Source organism: Dipteris shenzhenensis, chromosome 16, assembly GCF_047967505.1.
Source record: "Dipteris shenzhenensis isolate YYH24624 ecotype China chromosome 16, Dip_SZ_1.0, whole genome shotgun sequence".
NCBI classification, from domain to species: Eukaryota; Viridiplantae; Streptophyta; class Polypodiopsida; order Gleicheniales; family Dipteridaceae; genus Dipteris; species Dipteris shenzhenensis.
The window spans coordinates 25,436,161-25,462,888 of NC_141611.1; the positions used below are offsets into that span (position 1 = coordinate 25,436,161).

At 41.4% G+C, this 26,728-nt stretch overlaps 1 protein-coding gene across 7 annotated transcripts; it reads left to right on the forward strand.

Moving 5' to 3' along the window:
* The first annotated feature begins 8,002 nt into the window (after positions 1–8,002).
* On the forward strand, positions 8,003–12,595 carry LOC147892740 (uncharacterized). Of its 7 annotated transcripts, XM_087387198.1 has the most exons (6): positions 8,003–8,358; positions 8,425–8,554; positions 8,657–8,805; positions 9,129–9,286; positions 11,494–11,713; positions 12,078–12,595. In XM_087387198.1, the coding sequence occupies exons 2-6, from the start codon at positions 8,491–8,493 to the stop codon at positions 12,333–12,335; spliced, it is 849 nt and encodes a 282-aa protein (XP_087243324.1). In that variant the 5' UTR covers positions 8,003–8,358; positions 8,425–8,490; the 3' UTR covers positions 12,336–12,595. The 7 variants fall into 7 exon arrangements, with proteins under 7 accessions (XP_087243324.1, XP_087243323.1, XP_087243325.1 ...); XM_087387197.1 differs by having other exon boundaries at positions 8,003–8,554; XM_087387199.1 differs by having other exon boundaries at positions 8,003–8,554; positions 8,663–8,805.
* The last annotated feature ends 14,133 nt before the right edge of the window (positions 12,596–26,728 follow it).

A 26,728-nucleotide genomic window follows, 5' to 3' on the forward strand; every position in this document is an offset into this window, starting at 1 on the left:
TTGAAACACATCACCTTTCTGGTCACCTTGCTTGCTTTCCCATTCATGGCAAACAAAGCATCAAGAGCACTTTCATATATGCACTTGCACAACCACATAGTCTTTGCTCTATGCATTAGGATATTTGAAAACAAGAAACATATATATGAAGTGGCATGAACCAAAGACAACCTTGCCCATTTTGCATTTATATGAAGTGGCATGAACCAAAGAAAACCCTTCCCATTTTGAAGTCAGGGCCATGCCCACATCCGTTGAAATCTTCTCCTTGTATGATTGCATTGTTCTTGCATCCACCATGTTATCGTTCATGTCTTGAAGTTGCGGTTGTCGAATGATTTGAAGAGGGCACTAGTGTCCTCTCCCTTGGAACAATGTAGGTTGCATAATACCAATGCACATTCCTCTTTTGTAAAGACAAAGAATTCTCTCGAGCATGCATTTTTGCTCATCCACATATTCATTAATGGTAGTGAACTTCCCTATGAAAGATTCCACTAGTTTGAAGGAAACATATGCCATGGATAAAGTACTCTAGCAAACCCAACATAACTACTTTAGCAAACCCAACTAGAACTTTTAAATAAAGTAATTACAATCACGTTGTAAATAATACTTAGTAGAAGAGCTTATAATGTAATGGTATTGTAGTTTGATTAGTTGAGGGAGGCAAGCATACGTCCTTTGCCATGTAGATGTGTTGCACCCTTGCAAGCCCCCCTTTCTTTCTAAGCTTCAACTTCAAGATGTGGCATAAATCCCCCCGCAAGGTCATACATTAGTTATAGGAGCATACATCGAAAAGGTTATGGAGGCAAGACGTGATTTGTTGGATCACTAAACCTGCACCATGTTTTCCACCATATGTAATGACCTATCATAGATGTATTGGCATTTGTTATGGTCCCATAGGTTGTATTTGGACTTCATGGAGTTTAAAACCATCATCATCATCATCAGCATCGCTCTCTCTCTCTCTCTCTATATCTATCCTATCCATCTCTATCTATGCATTAGATATCTAACTATCTATCAGATTGCTACCTACCTACCTACCTATCTATCTATCTATCCATCTACCTATCTAGCTACATATCTATCTATCTATCTATATTTCTACCTCTCTCTCTCTCTCTCTCTCTCTCTCTCTCTCTCTCTCTCTCTCTCTCTCTCTCTCTCTCTCTATCTATCTATCTATCTATCTATCTATCTATCAATCAATCCATTAATCCATCCATCTATCTATCTATCTATACATCTATCCATCTATCTACCGATCCATCCATCCATCAATCCATCAATCCATCCATCCATCCATCCATCCATCCATCTATCTTTCTATCTATCTATCTATCTATCTATCTATCTGTCTGTCTATCTGCCTGTTTGTCTTTCTGTCTATCTGTCTATTTATCTATCTATATAGATAGATTAGATATAGATATATACACACGTGTGTGTGTGTGTGTGTGTGTGTGTGTATGTGTGTGTGTGTGTGTGTGTGAGAGAGAGAGAGAGAGAGAGAGATGCTTGTTTGCTTTTTTGTATATGTTAGATAAATATCTCTTTGTGTGTGTATATGCATGCATGTGTGTGTGTGGTGGGTGCATATGTGTTTATGTGCGACCTGCATGCATCTATGTTTGTGTGCACACGTGCATCTACATGTTGCTTATATGTGTGTGTGCACACGCATGCGTGCATGTTTGTTTGTGTGCATGTGTGAATATGTGCATGCATATGTGTGCGTGTGCGTGCGTTGTGTTATAGACTCACAATGCATGAGGCTCATTCAGTGAAGCCAGAAATGTTTTGAGTTTTGCTACGGTCTTCCTTAAGGAATCTAGTTTATTCACACCGTTATTTTTTATTGACTCCTTTTTGCTTTTGTAATGCGTGCACCTTATGCAAACCAACCTCCCTTTTTATCTTTGGAAAATGAAAATGCCCTTGACAGCTCATGCAATAATGTATGCTTTATCTTCTTAATTCAAGGATTCCTAATTGTTTGAACATTGGATCTCCAATGCTCAAGCCTTTAGTTTAAGTCTTGGAGACACCAACCTTCAAGGCTTCCATAGTTGTTCTAATACGAGCCTTTGATTACCTAAAATTGAGGCCTTCATATAATGGGGTCTGAGGATAAATCCTCTTGCTATTGGCATACCTTGGGTGAGTGGATGAGTCATTTAGAAAAATCTCTTAACCCTTGACTAATAAATGAATAAAGTAAATCTTTTGTTCGCATTTCACAATTGTCTTGCTTATAGAATGAGTCTTTATTCCTATTTAACTATTTATATTACAAGTAAAAATGAACATAAAGAAATGTTAGAGAAAAGACTTTTTGAAGAGATGCCAAGTTGCTCTCTTCAGATTTTGTAAACTACTAAGGTTTTCCCTTTGAAACATTAATCGCAATTACAATCACATCGCATGCATTTGCATTGACTTTTGCTACTACAGATGCTTTAGACTTCATTAGGCAGGTAGCATTGTGGGATGAAGCAAAAAGCTTCCTTTTCCTTAAGCCACGTGTCATGATTTAAAATTCCATTTTAAATATCAATATTGACAAGAAACTACCTCTATTTCCTTGCATGTCTTCTGTGTTTCAATCAAACCGTTGCATAGCTGCTCTTGGCTGGCTATGATTGATGAGTCTCATTCTCCATCCCTTCAATCCTCTTCTGCCTATGCCTCTTTTGCCTCCCAAACTCAGCATATCTTAGCAATGCCTATCGCATCTCGAAGTTCTCTCCTTCCCGAACTGACTTCCTCTATGGTCCATGGTCAATTCAGCTGTTCCTGCCTCTGCAGGAATCACACGCATTCCTAGCCTCAGGCACCATCAAATTTTTGTTGGTCTGTTCATTTTAATCTAATTTGAGGCTATATATATTTGCCTTTGCAAGATAAATGGCTCGCGTCTCATGTACTTAATCCTTGGCACACATACACATGCTACTGCTACAAGAATCAAAAAGGATTTTTGTGTTTGTAGCTACAACTCCTCCATGGTATATCCATGTAGTCAATAAGCTAGCCTAGCCCATATACAAATTCCAGCGATGGACCATGATGATTGCCTTTGTTTTATCAAAATACTCCTCAACAAAGCGAGCCACACTTAACATACATATTGAACAGGGTATTTCCAAAACATGTTTGGAAATCGTAGCATATATATGCCAGCTGTGCACAAGATATCAAGCTACAAACAACGTGGTAGCATTGGAGACACACCTCAAGTTCCTCACCATAGACCATGTTTTACATATCATGCTAGCAAGGCCAGAATTGTATACGTGTATTTATAATCCTATTGCATGTTCTAATACAGGTTAAGGGAGCCCCCCCCCCCCACACACACACATTTTTTTTGGGGTGAAATCTTTAATTTATATTATATTAGTAGCAACCTCAAAACAAGGTGCTATAATTACATTAACTGAAAATTTCAGTATATGCCAAAAAGACCTCATGATCTATGCAGCGGGTCTGCAAGCAATCAAAGAAAGATTGCTGCAGAGAACGCCTAAAAAAACCAAACAGAGAGAAAGTAGGATCACCAAAGACTTTACAATTCCTATATGTCCATAAAGTCCATAGTGCCCAGTAGCGAACCCAAATGAAGAAAAAATGAAACTCCGGTCTGGATGGATGAAACCTAAATAGCGAGAAGAACTTTCCAAATGGAACAGATGGGAATCTCGCTCACAGACGCTATCGAAGTAGATTAAAAAGTTCACGAGAGCACAATGCCAAAACAAGTAAGGCACAGTCTTCGAAGAAGCAGAACATCTGTGGCAAAGTGTAGGAGCAATGTGTCAATGAGCTAATAGTTGTCCAAATGGAAACACTCCAAAAAGAACTTGCCAAAAGAAAACCTGTTGCCGAAGCGGTACTTTATAGGCCCAAAGTTGCTGTAATCTTTTCCTCCACCACTTGGTTGGGCGATGCATTCGCCAAACAGAATCACCTCTCTCTGAAACCCAAGGTTGAGGCAAAAGGATTTTATACAATGCAGCTACAGTAATCTGAGATAGCCTCAAAGGACGAGAAGAGGACCCTAGAGAAGTCAAAGTCCAATCTTCCAGCCGGGGTCCTCGAGTTCCAAAGGAGGAATTGGAACAAAAGATGAAAGCATAGAAGTAATTTGTCACCACAAAGGATGATAATGAGAGCTTCTAGAGAAAAGGGGAGCACAGTGCTAGCATCATCTATAATATCAGCAATTGAGGTGATGCCTTTAAACGAGACAAAGTAGGAATGTCGAGATTCCTGTAAAGCCAAGGGAGGCTGAAAGACTTTTGACCAGTGAATGCTTTCAGCTCTCAAAGAATTCCCAAGCAAAGAATGCCATCCATTCCATTCTAGGTGAGAAAGAACATGCTTCCAGTCAAGAAGCAAGCGGAGACAAAAGGACAGCCAGGCAAAGTGCCATCAGTGCAACTAAAAAAGAAATCCCATTGATCGAGTTGCCAATGAATGACCAAACGTAGAAATATTGATATGAGTGATCAGAGTCCTAATCATAAGAGCCTAAGGCTGATCACCTTGCAAAAATTGCAGCAACATTTTCCCCCTGTAGGCGAGAATATGCACACACCATGCATCTTGGGAGAACAAATGTGATGCATCGAAAGTAGCCTGAGACTTTTTCTACCATGTTTGGATCACTAGAAGATTTCCATAAAGACAGACATGAAAGATGTAAGATCTGCCTTAGTGAACATGATCAATGGCAAGTAAATTTGAATATATGTCACAAGGATGGACTACACTATCCGAAGACAAACGTGCAAAGGCCACGTTGCCAGTTTCCAATACTCAAGCTTTTTCCTAAGCTTAGCCAATTAGTTTGTTGTCGGCGAGTGAGTTCCCACCCCAAAGGGTAACCAAGATGACGAACAAACTGAGTGGGTGGAATGATATCCCCGGGCCATAATAGACTATGCCAGTCTTTGGAATGCAAAGGGAGCAGCTTAGACTTCTGAAAATTAACATGGAGACTAGCTGCCAAACCATAAACAGAGAGGGCATGCGTCAAGGCACCAAGATCATGGGGCGTATTCTTCGGGGTAAAGAAAGAATCATCAACATAAGCTTGAGCAACCATGCTACGATTAGTGTCCAATTCCAAGCCATGAAGTGATTGTGTAGCCACAAGATGATCAATATATTGTAGCATAGGATGAGTAGCAATGGCATACAGTAAAGCACTGAGAGGGCATCCCTCGTGGACCGAACAACGAAGAGTCCACTCATTAGAGATATCCCCAAAAAGAATGCAAGCCGCATTGCTATCTCTGTAAAGCTAGTAAATAACCTGCTGCATTTTGGTCCAAACCCCAAAGCTCGCATAGTTTGCGAGATGAAATCCCATTGAACTGTGTCAAAGGCTTTTGCAATATCTACCTGCAAGAGTAGAACATCCTGTTGTGTGTATTTGGCATATTCAATCCCATTATAAGCATTGGCAATGTTATCTGTGATATGGCAACATGGAACAAAGCCATATTGGGAGGGATACAACCCATCATGCAAATAACCTTTAATCCGATCAACCACCATTTTGGAAATGATCTTGTCAATGACTGGCATGAGCGTGACTGGCCTCCAATCACCAAGTGAATGACATAGCTGCTTCTTTGGAATCAGCTCAAGAAGACCCTTTTTCCATAACACAGGCATCTGTTGATTTTGCCATGTTGTATTTACCATTTGCAGCAAGGTGAATTTAAGAAGATCCCAGAATGCAAGAAAGAATTCAACAGTGAGACCATCCCATCCTAGAGATTTCCATCTGCCACAGGATCTCAGTGCATTAGACAATTCCCTTTCAATGAAGGGATGTTCAAGTTCTAAAGCATGAGCATCAGACAGAATTGGATGAACATGCTGCAAAAGAAGCTGACGTGTAGACGCGACCCGAGGAGAAAGAGTATTTACATGCCCAAAATGAGTGGAGAAGTGCTGCACACATAAATCAGTAAGCTCTGAACGAGGTGTTGACCAAGAACCATCAGGCATCCGGATCCGACAGATATTGGTAGCCAGTCTTTTGTAGTATAAACTCTTAAAAAATTGCTTGGAAGAGTAGCCTTTATCCAAAAAAGCCCGTCGTCTGGATCGGGTTTCCCATTTAGCAAGCTTTTCACGATCATTGGATTGAAGAGAGAATTGAGCCTGACATAAGAGCATGCTTTCCTCTGAAGACAAAGGGCGAAGATGAGTAAGCTCAGTCAAACTCTGACAAGTAAATTTGGCATGTGCTACAATCTCCCTTGTGGCTTGCATATAGGATTTGCCATAATCCTGAATAATTGCTTGCATCCGCGCAACAAAAGCCTGCCAGGCATAATCCAAACCAATGTGTATCTGATGAGAGAGAGGCTAAATAGCATCAGAGACCAAGGCTGCATGCCAAGCACAAGCTTTGCCAACTGAGATGACTCCCATCTTTTGACCACCCATAAGAACGAGACTTCCAAGATTCTTAGCGTCATTGCTGATCTCGTACATGCTCTTCAGGGCAGCCCAAGCCTCACGGACCATCACCACGAGCTGAATGTGCAGCAATATATTGTTCGCAATCGTGCCAATGATAGTGGCCAAGCCTCCTCATTTTGATATCCCAGTCCTCAACTGCTGCTAAATCTGTAAGCATCACGACCTTCCTTCTAATCTTCAGGCTATAGCTCCACTCCTTCCATTATCTCCCCATATCATCCTCATCAAGTGACTCGGGATCTTCATCTTCCGAAGAGGGTAGCTAGTACCATCTAACTTACCCGCATCTCTAAAGTTTGAAGTGGCCAGTGGATTGGCCATGGCAAGGGACAGATAAATGAAGTGAAGAGCTGAGAACACAAAATGCTCGGAAACCGAAAACACAAGTACCCTTGCTGAACATGGGGTCTCCTCTTCCACACGAGGGCTCGTACCTCCAGTGCCAAATAGTCACAAGAGTGCTTGATGAGGCTCTGATACCACTGTGGCAAACTCATGCAATGGAATGGTTTCTCACTCTCTTATCTCGCTCAAGATGCTACACAACTTTCGTCCCCTAAAAAAGGTCCATGTCAGGTCCTTATGCAGCCTTTCACCTGCTGCACAAAATCTGCTGCTAAGTGCAGCCAATTAGTACAACAGCACTGATTAGGTGCTTCATCATACCCTGTGGGAACTGATGTTGTCATCGACTGGACTTACGGGAGCCTATCACGAACAGTATCCCTTCGCTCCTTGCAAGCCGTGCCAACGCATTTCGCCTTTTCGACACGTCTGTGTTTGCCTTTCAGATAGCTTTATTGTACGTAAAGCCCCAAGAAACAATCAGAAGCAAAAACTTCTAGGTATGCCAATAACAATTAACTTTGCTAACTAAAGCTTGCCAAGTGCCTCCTGATTCCATTTAAGTTTATAATACTCTCAGCCTTGGTTTCCCAACTCGTCTTCCCTACTTCCAACAATAGCACCAGCTATGGTTCCTCTCACCAGCAGTGCAACAGACAGTTTCTCGTTTAGAGTCTCCATGCCATTCCGACAAGGCCATGATGGCAGACATAATCCAATTAATGAAAACCTCCTGGCCATCTCATTCTACCTCAGCCGCAAAGAGTCCAAAACTTGCTCATTCAAATACATCAGCAACAAAAGGTTGGATGAGCCCAAAAAGTGACTCAACAAAGAAAAGCTGAATTCCGTCGCTAAGACTTGAAGCAAAACTCTCCAAAATAGAGGATGCTTATAGAGTAATATCTGTTCCAAGAGAGAGTGGCACAGTTGAAGTGAAAAGAACCAAGCGGTGCTTCTGAGGGCATAAATTCTTAGTCGCTATACATTGATGCTGAGGCTCTGAAAACAACGCTTAAGGCGCTTTCTGTTCGGTCTGCATTTGCAACTAAGTCTGAGATGCGCCCGAAATGGCTACCAAAACCATTCTGTACCAGTCACATTGCACATTTTGGCCCAACAGAGTAATGGATTGAAGGTGGGAGGCTGGAGGGGCCAGTTCTTCTCCCTGCGTTCTACAATTTTCTGTAGTTTCTTATGGTTCATGGTTGCAGAGGGTTGCGCATCGACCTAAAGCAAGCGAATTAACTGGAATCTTGTGTTACATAAGCAATAGTCAAAATCCATGTAGTGTGCCGGGAACATTTGGAAGACAAAAGCGTCCACAAAAACAGGGCGCCACCGATGCTACCAAGACCGTAGAGGACTCCGGGACGGTCTCGAAAAGCAGGAAAGCCAAGACCTACGACGATGGGGCAAAGAAGGGAGGAGAGTGCAAGAAGAAAAAGCCGAGAGCAGCACAGCGACGGTCGCCATCGCAAGGAGACATAGCGATTGGTGAGAGAGAGAGAGAGATCTCTACAAAATCTTTCCGCTACTAAAGACCTCAATCTTTTACAACAGAGCACACTTTTGTCATCCCCCTTCCAATGCCTCGATCTCCTTCCCCTTCGCCTTCGACCCATCGCCATGGCACCTCTCGAAGCAGACGGGATCGCAGCAGCCGTTTGCCTGATCCTCACTCTCGAAGCAGGTGTGTCATATCGAACCTCTCCCTTTCCAGGGTTCTTCTAGGAGTTTGCATCCCCTGAAATGCTTCCCTTCATCCGAGAACGTGTTCATCGGTTCCTAGTAGAATTAGGTCTGGCATTTCGGCCCTGCATGGGAGGAATGATATGGCGTATTGAGACTGGGAGTACAGCTGGAGCTTTTCAGCAAGTGTTGTACAGCATGATCCTTATTGTACCTGTGCTGAATCCCGATGGCGTTCTCTCTCAGAAACTGGTAACAATTTAATGGATGGTACCTTTTCTTTCTCTATGTAGGTGATAGGTATAAGTTCTTCCTAAAGCATATCACCTTCAACGGGTGGTTAGAATTTAGATAAGACAACCTGAAAACGCGCACTAGCTGCAATTCGTGCACAGGAGCTGTAGCAGAAACGGGGAATTTGGGGGCTGCCTATCGACATGATTAGCTGGGAGGATGGGGTAAGCGTAGGCGCTCTAGTGATATGATTTTTGGAACGGTATGGAAGCAAGCATCCCTCCCAAATTTTCACATCTTCAAGGCGTTCTTTGAGCGAGAGAGAGATCTTGTTGTTGCAGGGCAGAACAATAGTCTTTTATCGCTGTTTCAGCCGCAGAAGACCCAGGAGTAGGAGCTCCTCGATTTCTCATGCAGGCAGGTCTGGAAGTCCGAGTCTTCTTTCCTTGCATAAGAGGAAAGCCCTTGGCACAACCGCAGAGGAAGGGGAGAAGAAGAAGTAAGTATGCAGCTTTTAGCATTCTGAATTGCACTCTTTTGGGACCCTTGTCTGAGGAAATGCTATGAAACAATTGTCTGAGGAAAGAGCTCATTGCGTTTTTTTTTTGGGGTTCTTGTCTGAGGAAAGAGGTCTTGCAATGGACCAATTGTTGTGTTTTTTGATGGTTTGAACCCATGACAGGTTTGAACATCAGGAGTGCCTCAAACCCAAATGCAACCCTCAAGTATCGATGCATCTCTTTTTATATGTAGGCACTGACCATATATACAAAAGGTCCTCGAGTGTCTTGGACTCTTACTTGAGCATATTGTTATCTTTTCTGAGGGAGGGCCATAAATTTTGCTTGCAAAGCAAGTTCTATTCAGGAGCTGCTTCTATTTCTGTTGTCTTTGTCACTAAACCCTGATCCTTACATTTTGTTTTGGGTCAGCCTGAAGTAAATTGCTCCCATTAAGAGATTGGATGCTCTAGACTGGCTCCATTCTTATGTTTGGCCTTCCTGTATTAGTGCAACTGTGACGTGCGCTGCGCGCACCACAAAGATCACCCATTGATTATCATTAGCTGCAATCGTTGTATTTTTTTTCTGAAAATTTGGCAGGGAGGCCATTATAAACCAATAGAACAGTTTGACCAAAATAACAGCCTAGACTAAGATCTCGTTGCATGATCTCTGAGTCCAGGCAACAGTTTCTGCGCATTAATTGTCCTCTCAGTCTATCTTGGTCTGGCCATGACCTAGGTGAGTCCTACAGCACATCCTATTGCCTTTGATTGTTCTGATTGTCCATCTAGACACAATTGATCCAGGTGGATTTACCTTCAACAACCAATCCTTTTACAGCAAGGCACCCACCAGGGACCTGTGAAAATGTAGGTGCGAACTATTTTTTACTGGTTTGATGCCTTCCTATACCAGCCAATTTGCTACAATAGTATACCCATCTACTCTTAAACAACCAGCACTTAAACTCACTCTCTTTTCATTCACAGACAGTTCATGTAATCCCCCCCTTGCAGGTTCAACACCCCTTTGGTCTCTTCGTACAAAATTTACTGCGAATGGTTCTCTACATCATACTTCATTAATTGCAATGAATTCTACCTCATGATGCTTCAGCAATCTACAGAAACACGTCCAACTACCAGAACAGTACCCGGCACCATCCAACTGCATACCTTGCAACAATTCCTTACTGTTGAGGGCTGCTCTGATACCGACTGTTGCATCCCCCACTAGGATCTAACCAGAAACACAGTCCAAACACTACCATGGAAATCAGGATGTGTCTCACCTCCCAGCAACCCACAACCCCATGCCTATAGCTATAGCATCCCATACCACCAGAACCCGCTCCCAAGGAACCATCAGGGTGATCCGCCATGTAGAAGGCAGGAATCTAGGCTCAAGATCCAAACCAGACCATCTAGTGGCGTGTACACAGTGAATACACATTGAATACCAACACAATAGCCTTGGGCACTCTTATATAGAAGAGCATCCCGTCCTGGCTAGATATAGCCAACTTGCCCTTTGCTAGTGTTCAAATCCTCAAGGCCCAACTTAGCCTGCTTCCCTAAATCCCAAGACCCCCTAACCTGGCTGAATTAAGTCCACTAATTCGAGGATTAGCATCTAGGTACATAGCAGATCGGCAACTGTCAGCACAGTGGTGTTCGAGCACATGGGTTTCCACAAGCACGATGGGCTAACAAGTATTTTTTTTGGCCTGTTAGAGAGAGCTCTCTCACCAGGGAGTTGGGTACAGAAGGCCAAATCAAGAAATATTCACACCATTTATATAGGATAGCAAACAGTACATCACAAATCAATCTTAAACAGCAAATACCATAGAGTATGTTGACAGATCTTCTCTAGGCACATGGTGCATGTCTAAGCTAGACAGAGTCTGAATACAAGACAAGAATACTCATAAGTTTTCTGTAAGGTGATGACGTATCTAAATCTGTGCTTTTTTAATGGATTCAGGTGGTGGTTTATGTCTTTTTGTAATATATGGATGGATCATGCTCACGTTGTTGCGTTCTGACGTAAGAAGCATATTTATACTGTAACATATATGCAGCCGTTATCATGCAACTGCCAGAAAGCAGGATTAGAATTCAGGTTTCTGTTCTATTGCTGAATTTAATGCTTTCATTATTTTTCATGCCTTACAAGAGGATTTTTGTTGCTGGGTCAGACAACAGAAAGAGGCAGAGATGATACGCTTGGAGGAAGAGACAGCAAGGAGGGTGGAAGACGGGATCCAGAGGAGAGTTGAAGCGGCTCTTTTATCAGAGGAAGTGAAGCTGCAAATTATGAAGAAAATTGAGGAGGGCAAGAAGAGATTGTTCCAGGATGTTATCAATCAACTCGAGCTGGAGAAAGAAGCAGCTCTTGTTGAGGCAAGGGAAAAGGAGGTGAGTTGGGAATCAGTTTCACAACAAGGGCTTCTCTTTCTGGGTGTTCCATTTCACCACTACAATGCCTCGGAGTATAGAAACAAATATGATTCCCATGTCTAAAATCAAGCCCTTTGTCCATTTCTGATTCCTTTGTTGCCTAAGGCTCATCCAGGGTCGTGATCCCTGTGTTTCCTCAAGGTGATTGACAGCAAGAAATGCGATTCCCGTGTCTTAAATCAAGTTCTTTGTCCATTGCTGATTCCTTTGTTGCCTAAGGCTCATCCAGGGTCGTGATTACTGAGCAAAGCTTGTCTCGGGTATGCTTCAGTAATTACAGGCAAGAGCTGATGGATATTGGTCATGATGTTATTTGTTGCAGGAACTGGCTCGTAGGGAAAGAGAGCAGCTTGACCGAATGCTCGAAGAGAACCAAAGGAGAGTAGAAGAGTCCCAGAGAAAAGCCGCGTTAGAACAACAGAGGGAGGAAGAGGAGAGGTTTAGAGAGCTAGGGACTTTACAACGTCAGAAAGATGAAGCAATGAGAAGGAAGAAACTTGAAGAGGACCTGCTGCACTCTGAACAAATGAGGAAGAATAATCCACAGCCAAAGATGCCTTTTTCTCTTGGCTTGAAGTAGTGTACCAGCACAAATCTGTTTTAGTTCTACTCAATTCAATAGTGTGTAGCCGTTGGAGAAATGGTTTACGACCATGTTTACTTCTGTGGGAATGCATTCAATAAAAAAATGTTGTCTTTTTCTTTGTTATTATCGTGGCATTCAGCTATAGTGATTAAGCCTCACTTTTTTAATTCACAGGGCTTGTATTGTAAGAACCTAGAAAAGAATAGTCTGTAAAATTATATGGATGCATCTTTCCATACCTTGGGTTGTAGTACATTAGCCAAGGGCACTATCTAACAATGGATGAGGAAATCTCTGGAAAAAAAAAACTATAGATGAGGAAATCAAGTTACTATTATTTTTACAAGTACAGTCTTGGCAGCTCATTTCAAGTCAAGGATGAACTCTATCATACTCGACACGTCAAAGTCCATTACATAGCTTGCATATTGCCATGCTCAAGCATTGAATGCCCTTTTTAGATTATGCTTCCCATACACGTGTGCTGCTATGCACGTCCTTGTTATCGAAGATTTTGGTTTGAGCGTCTCATTTGTGTGTGTCATATAGCATCATGCTATCCATTTTGAAGTAATCATTTCATTTTGCAACTAAATACATCCAATTTCCAACAAGAAGTCACTCAAACCATCAAACATTATAGTGCCACAAACTTACAATATCTCCATTTCTCCCATGAAAATGAAAATTTTAGCTTTTTTATGCCTAAAAACATATTTTTTGTTATGGCATGATTGCGTGCGTTATCTAAGCATCATGCCATAGTGGGAAGCATGTTTTTAGGCATTCCATGTTGTGTAGAGCAACACTAATTCCTCCATTTTCATGAAGAAGTAAAGGTCTCAAAGTTTGCTATGCTGTGTCATGTGCACACTATTGTGTCATGCGTCTACGTGAATTTGTGATGGAATTCGAAATATTGTAAATAATTTATGAAATTTGATACTCCTATACAAAAAATAAATTTAAATTACACATCAAGAAGAGAATAAACAATGTGCATTTCTCAAGGAAGGAACTATATGATAGCTGTATGTTTGATTTCTTTGATTTCATCATTCTAATATTGTACCTTAATCAAGGTAATGAGTGAAATCCAACTTGGGTTAATTTGATGGTTAGGCCTCTCAAAATGTATATTCTTGATTGATTTTAGCAACTTTTCTTGTGGAGATATATGGTGCTAGAGTCTTAACCAGTATTCTAAAGGCTTTATGGAGTATAAACTAGTTAGCATCCTAAAGGCTATACTGGGCACATCGAAATAAGTATATAATAGATTGATCAAGATGGGAACTCGAGTATGCATTGTGTAAGCCAAGCTTGCAATAGTATAAAAGGAGGGATGGGTCCAATAAATTGATTTGCAGTGGAGGAGACATCGGGAGCTATGTAGGAGTATCAAAGATCACAATACAATAAGTAAGGAGGTACGACAAGAAGAAAGAAATAAAGAAAGGTCTAGTAAGGTTCGTAGAAGACTAAAGTGATGCAGCCCCTCCAAGGTTATTACACATAGCAAACCTATTTTCTACTACTTGGCAATGACAAATTGAAAAAGATTTCCATTGCATCACTTTGAGACAATGTCTGGGGGTTTGGGCTCGCAGTCCCCAATAAGTGGTTTGCCATCTCCATAGGTATCCCATTTAGCAACCTTTCGAGATTTCTTACTTTAATGAGTTTCATACCTTTTTCCTGAGCTTGTTCAAATATTGTTGTGCCTTTCAATTTGTCAATCTATCTCATGACGTTTACTATCTTCTTTGCCTCTGTGACAAAGTTGAGCACATCGCCCTTGTCTTCATGATGCCAATCAATGTAGGTATCCTTCTTGTGATTATTACTAAGCTCATCATCTCATCTCAAATGCTAATTCAAAACATTAGATTACCAACAATGCTTTCTAATATTTTTATACATAAAAAATTTTACTTCATTATTATTAAAATTTATTATTGAAATTTAAAATAATAATTATTTAATTATTACTGAAGTTTATTATTGAAAAAAGAATAACAATATATCTTCAGATTCCACTCACTTTTTGGGTTGTTGGCCATCCTGTGTGTAAAGGGGCTTCTGGACGCTATCAAAGTTTGGGAGTTTGTAGATTTTCGTCTCTGGAGAATAATAAACAATGAGGGATTAGGGTTTACGCTTTGGTTTTTATGGACTAAGGTAACCAAGTCAACATAAATAAAATTTTCAAGTCCATGGTCAAATCGCGTCTGAAGGCGTCTATCGCTAGTTAGGATTTGTGGGTCCCACCTTATAAGATACCTGGTAGAGCATCCACCTTTATGGCATATGAGACCTCTCATGTTTGGATTATCATTTTGGGACTTTTCTCACTCTTTTACATAAAATTCTTGCCATAATCACGATGACATGCTGCATACGGATGACAAAAGCTTTCCATGCATAGTCAATGATCAATGTGACAATGTGTCCGAAGAGGAGCTACTGCATCTTTGACTATATTTTTAATTGCTCATGCTATAAATAACTATTGTTTACTCAAAGCAGTCTCTTATCTAGCAGCTTGTCCTACTGTAATGCACAAAAAAAGAGTTGTAGCCACAAAGAAGTATGATCTAAATGTGAGAAAGCATGATCAGCCCACACATTCCAAGTAAAGGCACCATATTAGCATGCATTGAAAGATACCAGCAATCCAAACTAAGTAGAAAAGAATTATTGGATCTATTCTTGGTGATCTTTGCTTGGATTTTATTGCGCTTGAATACTGATCCATATATTTGGACCACTTCGTGGACTACCTTTATGACTAGGGAACCAACCCCTAGTCTAGTTCAGCCCAAATAGGAGACGGTACGGGGAGTAGGAGCCATGGGGGGAAGGAAGGCAGGGGGGAGAGAGAGAGAGAGAGAGAGAGAGAGAGGGGGGGGGGGGGGGGTATGGAGGAGTAGGAGCCGTGGGGGGGAGGGAGCTATGGAGAGGGTATGGAGGAGTAGGAGCCTTGGGGGGGCAGGGGAGGGGGAGAGAGAGAGAGAGAGAGAGAGAGAGAGAGAGAGAGAGAGAGAGAGAGAGAGAGGGAGGGGGGGGGTGTGGAGGAGTAGGAGCTGTGGGGGGGTGGGAGCCGTGTAGAGGGTATGGGGGAGTAGGAGCCATGGGGGGGAGAGAGAGAGAGAGAGAGAGAGAGAGAGAGAGAGAGAGGGGGGGGGGGGGGGGGGGGCATGGAGGAGTAGGAGCCGTGGGGGGGAGGGAGCCGTGGAGAGGGTATGGAGGAGTAGGAGCCTTGGGGGGAGAGAGAGAGAGAGAGAGAGAGAGAGAGAGAGAGAGAGAGATTAACATCTTTGGAAGGCCTATGAGACAAGTAGAGCCAAAATAATATCAAGTCTCTCTCCGTGCAGCAAAACACATCTACGTCCTTTAAATGTCTTTGTAGCTACTAGGGAGGATATGAGGACTATACCATTTACATATAATAGTATGCACCATTAGGTGAGTAAGAAATGACCCCTCACTTGCAAGACGTTCAATGAAGGTAGTAGATCTAGCAAAGGTTCAACAAGAGAGAGAGAGAGAGAGAGAGAGAGAGAGAGAGAGAGAGAGAAGAGAGAGAGAGAGAGAGAGAGAGAGAGAGAGAGAGAGAGAGAGAGAGAGAGAGAGACACACACACACACACACACACACACACAGATAGTGCACATACTAGAAGTATAGGACTGAGAACCAAAATGTCCATTTGGACCCATTGTAGCATTCATGGACATGGGAATATTTTGTAGGAGGCAAGTGGACAACATGCAAGAGGTTCCATAGCCAAGGTTGAAGGCTTTGACTGAAAACGTGAAGCCTTTTCTACTTTCTGAGCCTTCGACCCACCTTTGATTGGGAGAGTGCACAGAGTGATTTTTTGGCGTGTGGGCATTTGGAGAAAAAATTTTGCATTTTCGAAAGGAAAGAATGACAACCCTCACCTTCTAGGGACCCTTACCACACGAAATCGCCCCATCCCCTCTAAGGCTCCCCCCCCCCCCCTACAGGGGGGGAGACGGGAGAAGAGATGGAAGCAAGGAGGTGCTTTTATTTTGCACACTCCGAAGGTTATCCGGAGTGCTTGTCACATGTTGATGAGAGTTCACATCAAGGTAAAGCTAGAATGTTCATGGAGGTGTCTCGAGTAGCACAAAGGAATATTGGGAGTGAAAAACATAAGTTTGTCAGCCTAGAATGGGAGATCAATTTGTGTAACTATGTTGAATGGAGATGCAAATATTGTAATCATGTGAAATTTGGAGGTGACCCTTGTATAAGGGGTCACCTACTGGCTTTGCAAACATATCTATTGCACCTTGCCATGGTGGTGGGGCAATGGCATCTACTTGACAAATAAGAGATAAACTATTGTCAAGTGAAAAAAGATGAAAAAGAGCATTATGTTAAGTTATAAGGAGAGTTCCAATGTCACATCTTCCACGGTTCCAACAAAATCTCAGAATTTCACACACATAGCCCTTCCCTATCCTCGGTCCTTCCAACTTATAATATCCTCTAATGATTTAATTAATTTTGGGATACTCTTTTAATTTTGAAACTTTTACGTCTTGGAGATAGTATAGAAATGAAAATTTATCCAACCTTTATTTCTGACCTTAGATATATATTCTAGCTATTGTATTTGATTGATTTAACCACCATGAAGTACCTTGTTTTAACTCTTAACACTTTTACTTGAATATTCATTATTTACTCCAAATTTATGAATATTCATCCTTTACTCCAAATTTATGAATGATGTAAGATGGTTGGCCTATAGCAGGGGAAGCTCTATCCACAGTAATCTCAATGACCTACTCCCCAAAAGTAGAGGGTACAAACATGGAAACACATTGCAAAAATCCAGGAGCTGCTTGAGTGACACAGTTTCCACAAGTAGGAGGTTACTCATGCCCATCTTAGTAGTATTGGTGTAAGCATGCATCATGGAATCAAGAAACACCAGCATCTACAACAAATGGAACCAGAGGTAGTAGTGGTGGTAAAAATCAGACCATGAGGAAACCATCAATTCATGAAATAGGACCTGGAGATGGCTCAATAGGTTCTTGGTCAATTAATTTTGTGTTGTGGTTATCCATTGACTATGATTGATAGCGTTTACATGCAAGATGCATGGAATTGCATTGTGCAACACAGTGTAGGTCAAACCTCCTAGTTATAATGCCTTACAGACAACTATACTAGAAAAATAATATACCGAGCAAAAAGATCACATCAACCGTAATAATTTACAACTCGTGCATAACATAGCATGGACAATTGTTTTAGATGGATGACAAATATAAGCCATTGCCCATTATTGAATGTGATGATGGTTTCATTGAGAGAAGAGGCATTTCATAAGTCTACTGATTTGAAAAATGAATGAAAGTATAGCAAGTATTTTGCACAAACCATAACGAGATAAGCCTATACAAAGCTGTGCAGATTGTCATGGACAATGCAAAGAGCTGTTGAAAGGCTTGTAGACTGCTACAAAGAGAATCTCCCCAATCGTATGCATCAATGTGCTACACTCACACCTTAATCTTGTGTTGAAAGATTAGTACAATCATGTACCATGGTTCAATGAAATTATATGCGATTCTAGTGAAATTGTCAAATTTGTTCATCGTGTCAATGGCTTGAGATAATACACACTCATAGGATGGGTCTACAATGCTGCATTGCTCACAAGAATAATATCTTGCACACATTTTTATACATTTCAATCATTTATTAAAAATAAAACTTTTTGGATTGCGACCTTCCATTGTCAAATTTTCAAAAGATTGGGTTTTCTAGTCGGGGAATAAAGTAGTTAGAGATGAATGCAATCATATGAAAGATAATATATTGTCACCAAAGATTATGGAAGTCTATTTAGGATGCCTTGAGGATAACCTTGCCTATTGTGGTTGCATGGAGAGATAACCTTGCCTATTGTGGGTGCAAACAACCCAACCATTGGAAAATATTGGATGCACTTTTGGAGTATAAAGAGAAAGCACTCATTCAAGAAATCCCCCAGTGTATCCTTGTAGCCTTAATGATCAAATTTTATGGAAATGGAGTATATGTTTGAAATTTTTCAATGTATTAGCAAATGAAATGGATTCATGCCTCACATACTCTCGCCTCTTCAATCCGAAGTACGAATGGAAACGAATGATGACGACAATGGCGATGGAGGGGGTAGAGCTTTCGAGGGTGACGATCACTCAAGTCACCCTCACCTCTCAACATCCTTTCATCCTGATTCCACTCCTTTTCGCTTGCATGCGACACACAACTTTCTGACAAAGGTTCCTTCTGCTATGTGAGCTAACTTGGATCTTTCTCCTTTGCACCAATTTGACTGAGCTTGAGACTCTAGACGAGAGGCGCTTTCCTTTTTTGATGCCAAACCAGTCGGACCTTCACTTCCCAGTCCTGCCTAGAAACACCTGTTACTCCTATAGTTGGAGGCAAAGGTAAGGTCAAAATGTAGCACAAGTAATTGGAGCAGCTGCTACTCCAGTGGCTTCGAAAAGATGGGATTCTAGGGATGCACAAGCTCTTTCTGTTGTTTCTCTTTCTGTCAACAGTTTCATTATTCCTCACATTTGGTCATGCGAAACCTCGAAGACAACTTGCAGATTTTAGAAAGCATGTTTGCAGAGCAAGAAATGATGCCAGAGTTTCCTTCCTGAAGAGAGAGCTATCTCATATGCATATGGATGAGGGAGATTCAAAAAAAAAAGAAAAATGAAAAAAATAAATTAAAATAAAAAATATTAAAAAAAAGATATTACAGGATACCTGTATTTGCATGTTCCCACCACTCTGAATTCTCTTCCTGAGTCTTATCTTGGTTTCCACACCTCGCTGAATTTGTCATTGAGGGAGGGCAGTAATCCTCTCTCTTCACGAGTTGGTAGGACTTTTGTTACAGAAGAGCAGACAATAAGAAATATGGCAACATGGGCTGGCGAGCATGCCATGCTTTCTAAGTTCAAGCCCAAAGGAAAAGGGCAGAAAAAGCAACATTCCAATCAGCCCACACCTCAGCATAAAGCTGATTCAGGACAACCCTCTTATAAGACTAAAGGTGATGCAGATAAGCCTAAGAAGAAGTGCATTTTTCACTACTGCAAGAAGCCAGGTCATTACATTGGTGAATGCAAGAAGCGCATAGCTAAAAAAAAGAAAAGGGATTCAAGTATGGATGTCTCAGATGCATCAACTCCTAATGCACATGATGGAGGAGATGTTACAGCCAACTTTGTAGAAGAGCACTATGCCTTTTTGTCTTGCAATTTAGATTTTTTAGTGGATAGTCTAGATACTACAGCCACTCTTGTGGAAGAGCACTATGCCTTTTTGTCTTGCATTTTAGATTTTTCAGTGGATAGTCCAGATACTACAGCCACTCTTGAGGATGACTTGTATGCTTTCTTAACTTTTAGTTATGACCCTTCAAAGGATGCATGCTCTTTCACTGTCAATGAGACATTGAACACTTGGTATTTTGATAGTGGTGCTTCAAAGCTCTACATCCACCACCTACTAAAAGGAAGGTGACATGTGCAAACAATTCTTCTTATTTAGTGTGTGGAGTGGGGGACGTCATACTCACATCCACGAATGGCACACATTTCTTTGTATCGGGGTCTTTTTCAGCTTGACATTTATGAGAAAAGATCCGATCTTGCACTTTCAGTGAGCACTCCCACTGCTGCTGCAATGCAAAATGCGGAGTTATGGCATGCCAGATATGGGCACATGAGCTATGGCAGCTTGATGACACTTCAGAAGCATGCTATGGTTGGTGCATTCCCTCCTTTGGATTCACCTCCTCCTCATGCATGTGAGGGTTGCATCCTTGGCAAGATGCATAGATTTCCTTTTAAGAAGGATGGTGCAGTAAGAGCTACTCGTGAATTACAGCTCATACACAGTGATGTCTACGGTCCCATGAGGACACCTACTTTTGGTGGTTATCTCTATTATGTTACATTCATAGATGACTTCACCAATTATACTTGGGTCTATGGTCTTAAGGCAAAATAAGAAGTGTTTATGCATTTCAAACACTTTGTGGCTATGGTTGAAAATGAGACAGTACTCAAGGTGTAGACACTTCGCACAAATAGAGGGGGGGGGAGTATATGTCTCATGAGTTTGAGGCATTTTTGAAGGAGAAAGGCATCATGCTTCAGCTTACAGTGAGGCTTACACCTCAGCAAAACGGAAAAGCTGAGCACAAAAATCGCACTCTTATGGAGATGGATAGATGCATGCTTACTAGTAAGAAGTTCCCTCATAGGTTTTGGCTAGAAGGCCTTATGTGTGCCAAATATGTTTTGAATTGGGCTCCCACAAAGGCTATGAAGAGAATCACTCCCTATGAGGCATGGCATGGGAGAAAGCCTTCAGTGGATGACTTTAGAGTTTTTGGTTGTGTTGCATATGCCCACATGCCTGTGGAATTTCGACATAAGTTGTTAGATAAGGCACTTAAGCGTATTTCTGTTGCGTATAGTGCACAAAGCAAACTTCTATCGTCTCTACAATCCTGCATTGTTTCTTTTTGGGAAAAGCTTGCATTTCTTAGCTGAGAAAGAAGCAATCTATAGTGGCTACTTCCTCATGTGAAGCTGAGTATAGGGCAGCTTTCATACGGACAGTTGAATGTGTTTGGTTGCATCGTTTGTTTGCTGATCTTCTTTCTTTATTGGAGGGTCCTTCTCCAATTCTCATTGATAGTTAGAGTGCTATAGTAGTGGCAAAGAATCCTATGTATCATGCTCACACAAAGCACATTGAGATTCATTATCATTATGTTAGAGAGAAGTTGCATGCAGGGGAGATAAGTATGATCTATGTGTCAACACATGATAATGTTGCAAACATATTCACCAAAGCACTTCCACATGAGAAGTTTGAGGCATTTCGCAGTGCCCTAAACTTATCTCCTTTTGGTGATTGATCACTGCCTTGTACACCACATTGGCACTGCAGGGGGGGTGTTAGAATTATTATTATATTCTAGGCAATGGCCAATGTATTTTAATAAGTAGGTTAGGGGAACTTTTCCCTCATTGAGGTTTTTCCCCCTAACCACAATCCAATCCCTAACTGTGGTTAGTGGATAGAATAAGGGTTTTGTCACTTAGACAAAACCCCTCACTCTCGCTTGTACTTCACTTCTTCTATTCAGTTATTCAACTCACTCTTGCTTTCTACTCTCCCTTATTCTCACACTTTTATCTTCTACAGTCACTCCAAATGAGGGCACCCACAGAGCTAGGCAACTTTGCCAAATAGGAAGAAGGCTATTGAAAAATATGATATACCCTCTCTAGAGAAGCCCTTTATAATTAAAGAACTGGAGGAGGCAGTCACAGGTATGGCAAATAGCAAGACACCAAGAGAGGATGGTTGCCCATTTAGTTTATAAGACTTTCTGGGATTTGGTTGTTCCCTACCTTTTGTTACTGTGGCAAGAAAGTCTAATGAAGGATGCTCTCCCCTATCATGTCAATGGGGGAATAACAAACTTATTCCAAAAGAGGGCCCCAAAGATGAGCTAAAAAATTAGAGGCCCATAACAATGCAAAACTGCAGTTATAATATCTTTACAAAGGCTTGAGCCATTAGAATACAAAGTAAGATGAAAGAGTGGATACTTCCTGAACAGAACGGTGCCATCTCCTAGAAGCCATTATAAACATCTAGGAAGGGTTTCTTAGAAAAAAAAAAAAACATATGGGAAGGCTGTGAGTATGCTAGGGAGACCAGACAAGATATACGCTTTCTTAAAGTTGGTTTTGATAAGGCATATGATAGGCTAAAATGGGATTTTTTAATTCAATCCTTGCAAGACATGGGACTTGGTCTATCTTTTGTTTGAAGTGTCAAACTCCTTTTCACCAATTCTTTAGCTCAGGTGATTGCAATGGGGAGATGAGTGAACCTTTCTTCTTGAAAAGATCAATTAGATGAGGATGTCCTATAGCTCATCTGCTCTTTGCTATAGCAGCAGATGCTCTTGGTTGTCTCCTCATGAAAATTTAAGTGGCAAGGATCAATTGGTTTTGTAGGATCTGGGGTGTCTCAAAATAAAAAAGGGCATGGTTTTCAGGCTATTGGGGATTGCCATGGGTTTTGAGATAACAATGAAACAGAGGTTAGATAACAATGAAACAAAGGTTAGGTAACAATGAAACAAAGGTGAGAGTGGGTTTTAGATAGATTTCAAAAAAAAAAAAACGAGTGGAGGGGTTTTCAAGCCAACTTAAGTAGGGAGGAGATTAGTGCTAAACCATTGCATTTACCCTATTTGTATTTTTTATCTTTCTTGCTAGTCTTCATCTAAATTTGGATTAGATAGATTTATCAGAATGTGTAGATCCTTTTTGTGGGGTGGTTGCAACAAGATTTCAAAGGTAAGATGGAGCTATTGCATTAAACTCAGGGAAGAAGGGGGGTTACGAGTTATAGATATTTCATTTGCAGCAAAAAAGCTCTCTGCTATCGGGTAATTAAAGCCCTTTAAAACCTAGGATGTGACTAGGCTCTACTTTTTCTGAGAAATGTGAAACACATAAGACCCTGTAGGGCTCCTAAGTGGAAGAACTACCCTCTAACTTCAGCTATCTTCAATCCTGAACCCTGCAAAGCCAAGGGACCTCACTATGGAAATCCATTTGGGGTTCCTTTGAGGATATAAAATCTTTCTGCACTTCTTTTGGCAAAGGTGCTTTCATGTCCATTGATTCAGTTTGGGCTTCAACAATTTTCAGGAACTCTCTATTGGGCTGATGAGAAATTTACTATGGCATCTTCTTTGTTTAAGAAGGGATTACATTATGCACATTGGAGATAGTTGAGATAGAGGAGCATTTCTTATGTGTCTACCAAACCTCTTCCAAGATGCCTCTTTCAGGAGGGGTATGGCTTTAGACCACTCTCCAATGGTCCTTCCATGATTAGGACTGTATTGGACTCTATATGATTATGATACGATGACACAGAGAGATGCTACTACAACAGATCAGATAGTAGCATACATTGACAGCATCACGAGATGCTGAGACAAACCAATTACAATGACATGTCATGAACTTCTATGCATTCGAGTCGGCCCCGAGGCACAAAGAAGTGGAGGATGAGGAGTTAGCAAACATGCAAGTAGCATGGATTAGCAAGAGGGGAGACACAATACGACCGAGTGAGGGATACAAAGTACACATGTAACACAGAGAGTAACCAGATCTTGCATGATTGAGGCTCAATCCATCTCCGGTCTCCTTGGAGGAGATCATCTAAGACGAGGTGTCACAATTGATATTGCTCTTAGGACACAGAGGTTGAGGAGACCACGCCCTATACCATAGTAGCCCGATAGACATAGATTTGCGATATCTTTGTCACCCAGCAAAGAGCTACTACAATGTTGGGTTTTGACCACTAACTTTTTGTGTCTAAGATTTTTTGAGCTATATAGTTAGCTTACCATAGCACCGAGCAAGGGCAGGTCTTTGTGGTTTGTATACTTCCAATTCCTATACTTTGTCCCATAGATCGTGAGGCCTTTTGAGGACATTAATACATCTCTCTCTCTCTCTCTCTCTCTCTCTCTCTCTCACACACACACACACACACACACACACACACACACACACACACAATAATTTTGATTAGTAAATGTATCTAACACACACAGACACTCACTCCTTTACACACACACACACATGTATACTTCCCCAACTATGAATTATTCTTTTATGTACTCCCCTTGAAATTTCCCCTTTACACTCTTTTTAACCACCCCACACACCAAGCCCACTAATTCTCCCATGCCTCCTCTAATCCCTTCTCAACCCATGCACTCATTTGCTCCTTACTCCACTTGTGACTTAAACTTTTTGGTTTTTTTTAATTATCTAAAATCCATATGGTTGTCTATATTCCTAGGCAAAGCAATAACAAGCCGAGGAAAATAGGCATTATCTATCTACCCAAACATAACTATGATTTTCAACCCATGCACTCATTCTCTCCTTACTCCACTTGTGACTTAAACATTTTTCTTTTTTAAAATTATCTAAGAATCCATATGGTTGTCTATATTCCTAGGTAAAACGATGACAAGCCAAGGAAAACTACCTATCTACCCAAACATAACTATGTTGTTCTAACACCTAGTTTGTTTGGATAGTGGGTGGCAGGTAAGTGGACCCCAACCTTGAAACTTGGACTGCTGCTTGAAAATTCATCTTTTTTCAATATTGTGTTTGTCAAACTCAATATTATTAAAAATTCTTAATTTGGATCGGATTTTTTGCAAACTCTAGTTATTGTATTTTTCAACTTAGTTGTCTAAACCATTTTTCCCTTATATGTTTTACTTTTTTTACCTTTTATCTAATCGATGGAATTAATTGTATGGCCCAATTATTGATGGGACCTTTTAATCTAAACACACACATACATTGTGAGTTGAAAAACTTGCAAAATCTTAAATGGGTTGCTTGAATAAGATGGTGTAACTTGACTTTATATTTGTGTGAAATGCCAATTCTATTTGGAGAGATTATATTGATGCATGTTTATGCATTTGGAGTCTGGAACATTGCTATGAAAATATGATTCGCATGACGATTTGTATTTGGTTGTGGAAGTAGTCGACTACTCTGATATATAATCTATTGGGGTAAGGTTCAACCACAATTGCAAGCCACTAAATCTAAAGGTGATTGTGAGAGGTAATGATATTTCCAAGAGATTATGTTTACCAAAGTCTTTGAAGTGGGGAACTTGCAACTCTGGTGCATACCGATGTTTTTGACCATGTTCTTCTCACGATGCAAAATTTGTCATTGCTAGTCTTTTCAAATCTTGTCCTACAAGCCAAAAGATAATGAGATAGAAGGTTCCATAGTTTCTAGGCCCAATCTCACAGGATTATAGGATGATTTTTTGTCTATCACTTTGAAATCTCATCCTACTTCTAAAATCTTGTGGTTGGTAGCCTTCTTCGTTTTGAAAGCCTTTATGCACTCCTTTGAGATCTATCGTGTCATTTTCTAATCAATGATTTCAATATGATGTGCACCATTTGTAGTAAAATTGAGCAAGATGTTGCCAAGCTACAAGTCTATGTGAAACTAGTCGGCCTGATGCAATCATCCTAGTCCTTGTAGGAGAGCATTGATAACATCGTTGCACATTCACACAAAAAAAGCTAGTTCTATGCATCAAGTCTCCTAAGCCAGTGATTGCATCTTCAAGTTATTGTTTTGTGTGTTCCCTCTTGTTTGCTCCTCCCTTCAACACCGTTGTTAACCCTATTGCAACAAGGGCCAAAAGTGCAGTCTAGGACAACAACGATCAGAGCATTGTGTGTGTAGAGTAGCAGCAAAGCTCCGCTTGTAATATCTTGAGCCTGAAAGATGGTATGATGAATATTAAAGGATGAGATAGCCAAAATGCTCTCTAGAAAAGACCCAATCATACTTGCAAAATCAAGATCTAGAGAGAGAAAGGGTAAATCTAGAGAGAGAAACCAAGAGACTTCTGAGGTCCTCCCCCATTTTGTGTAGAGACTCAAAGGTCCCCCCACTTTTTGTAGAGACTCAAAGGTCTCCCCACTTGTGTAGAGACCCAAAAGGTCCCCCCCAAAAGTGGAGGGATTCTTGTCCAAAAGGTCTCCTACAAAAGAGGTCCCACCATGGAGGTACCTACGGATTGTGTGGAGACCAACATGTATAAATATCTCTCGATGGAATGAAGCTCCCAGTATTTGGGGTTCAATGTTCAAGCTCACTATTGTGTTCATGTGATTGATCTCGATTGCATCCATGCTCTCTTACACTATCATGTTCTAGCATGCCCTTACCCTTGCACTCCCTACCCTTATACTCCCTCCTCCTCCTCTTCCTTCTCCATCTCCTCCTCCCTCCTCACTCTTCCTCCACCCTCCTCCTCCTTCCTCTTCCTCCACCCTCCTCCTCCTCCTCCCTCCTCCCTCCTCCCTCTTCCTCCACCCTCCTCCTCCACCACCCTCCTCCTCCACCCTCCTCCTCCTCCTCCTCCTCCCTCCTCCCTCCTCCACCTTCCTCCCTCTTCCTTGTTTCTCCTCCTCAACCCTTATCCCTTGAATCTGCGAAGGAGACTAGCTCTCCACTCCTCAACCTTGGACTCCTAAACCTTGCAACCCCCTTTGAACCCTGAGAGAGAAAGACTAAAAGCCTACACTTTCGGAGGTCCCTCCACTTTGTGTAGAGACCCAAAAGGTCCCCCCACTTTGTGTAGAGACCCAAATAGTCCCTCCACTTTGTGTAGAGACCCAATAGGTCCCCCCACTTTATGTAGAGACCCAAAAGGTCCCC

Bases quoted from the DNA above. Each gene is read 5' to 3' on its own strand.
- LOC147892740 (XM_087387197.1), top strand. From the start codon at position 8,491: ATGGCACCTCTCGAAGCAGACGGGATCGCAGCAGCCGTTTGCCTGATC. The intron at 8,555-8,656 runs GTGTGTCATATC...GGTTCCTAGTAG, and splicing joins GATCCTCACTCTCGAAGCAG to AATTAGGTCTGGCATTTCGG. The intron at 8,806-9,128 runs GTAACAATTTAA...TTGTTGTTGCAG, and splicing joins GCGTTCTCTCTCAGAAACTG to GGCAGAACAATAGTCTTTTA.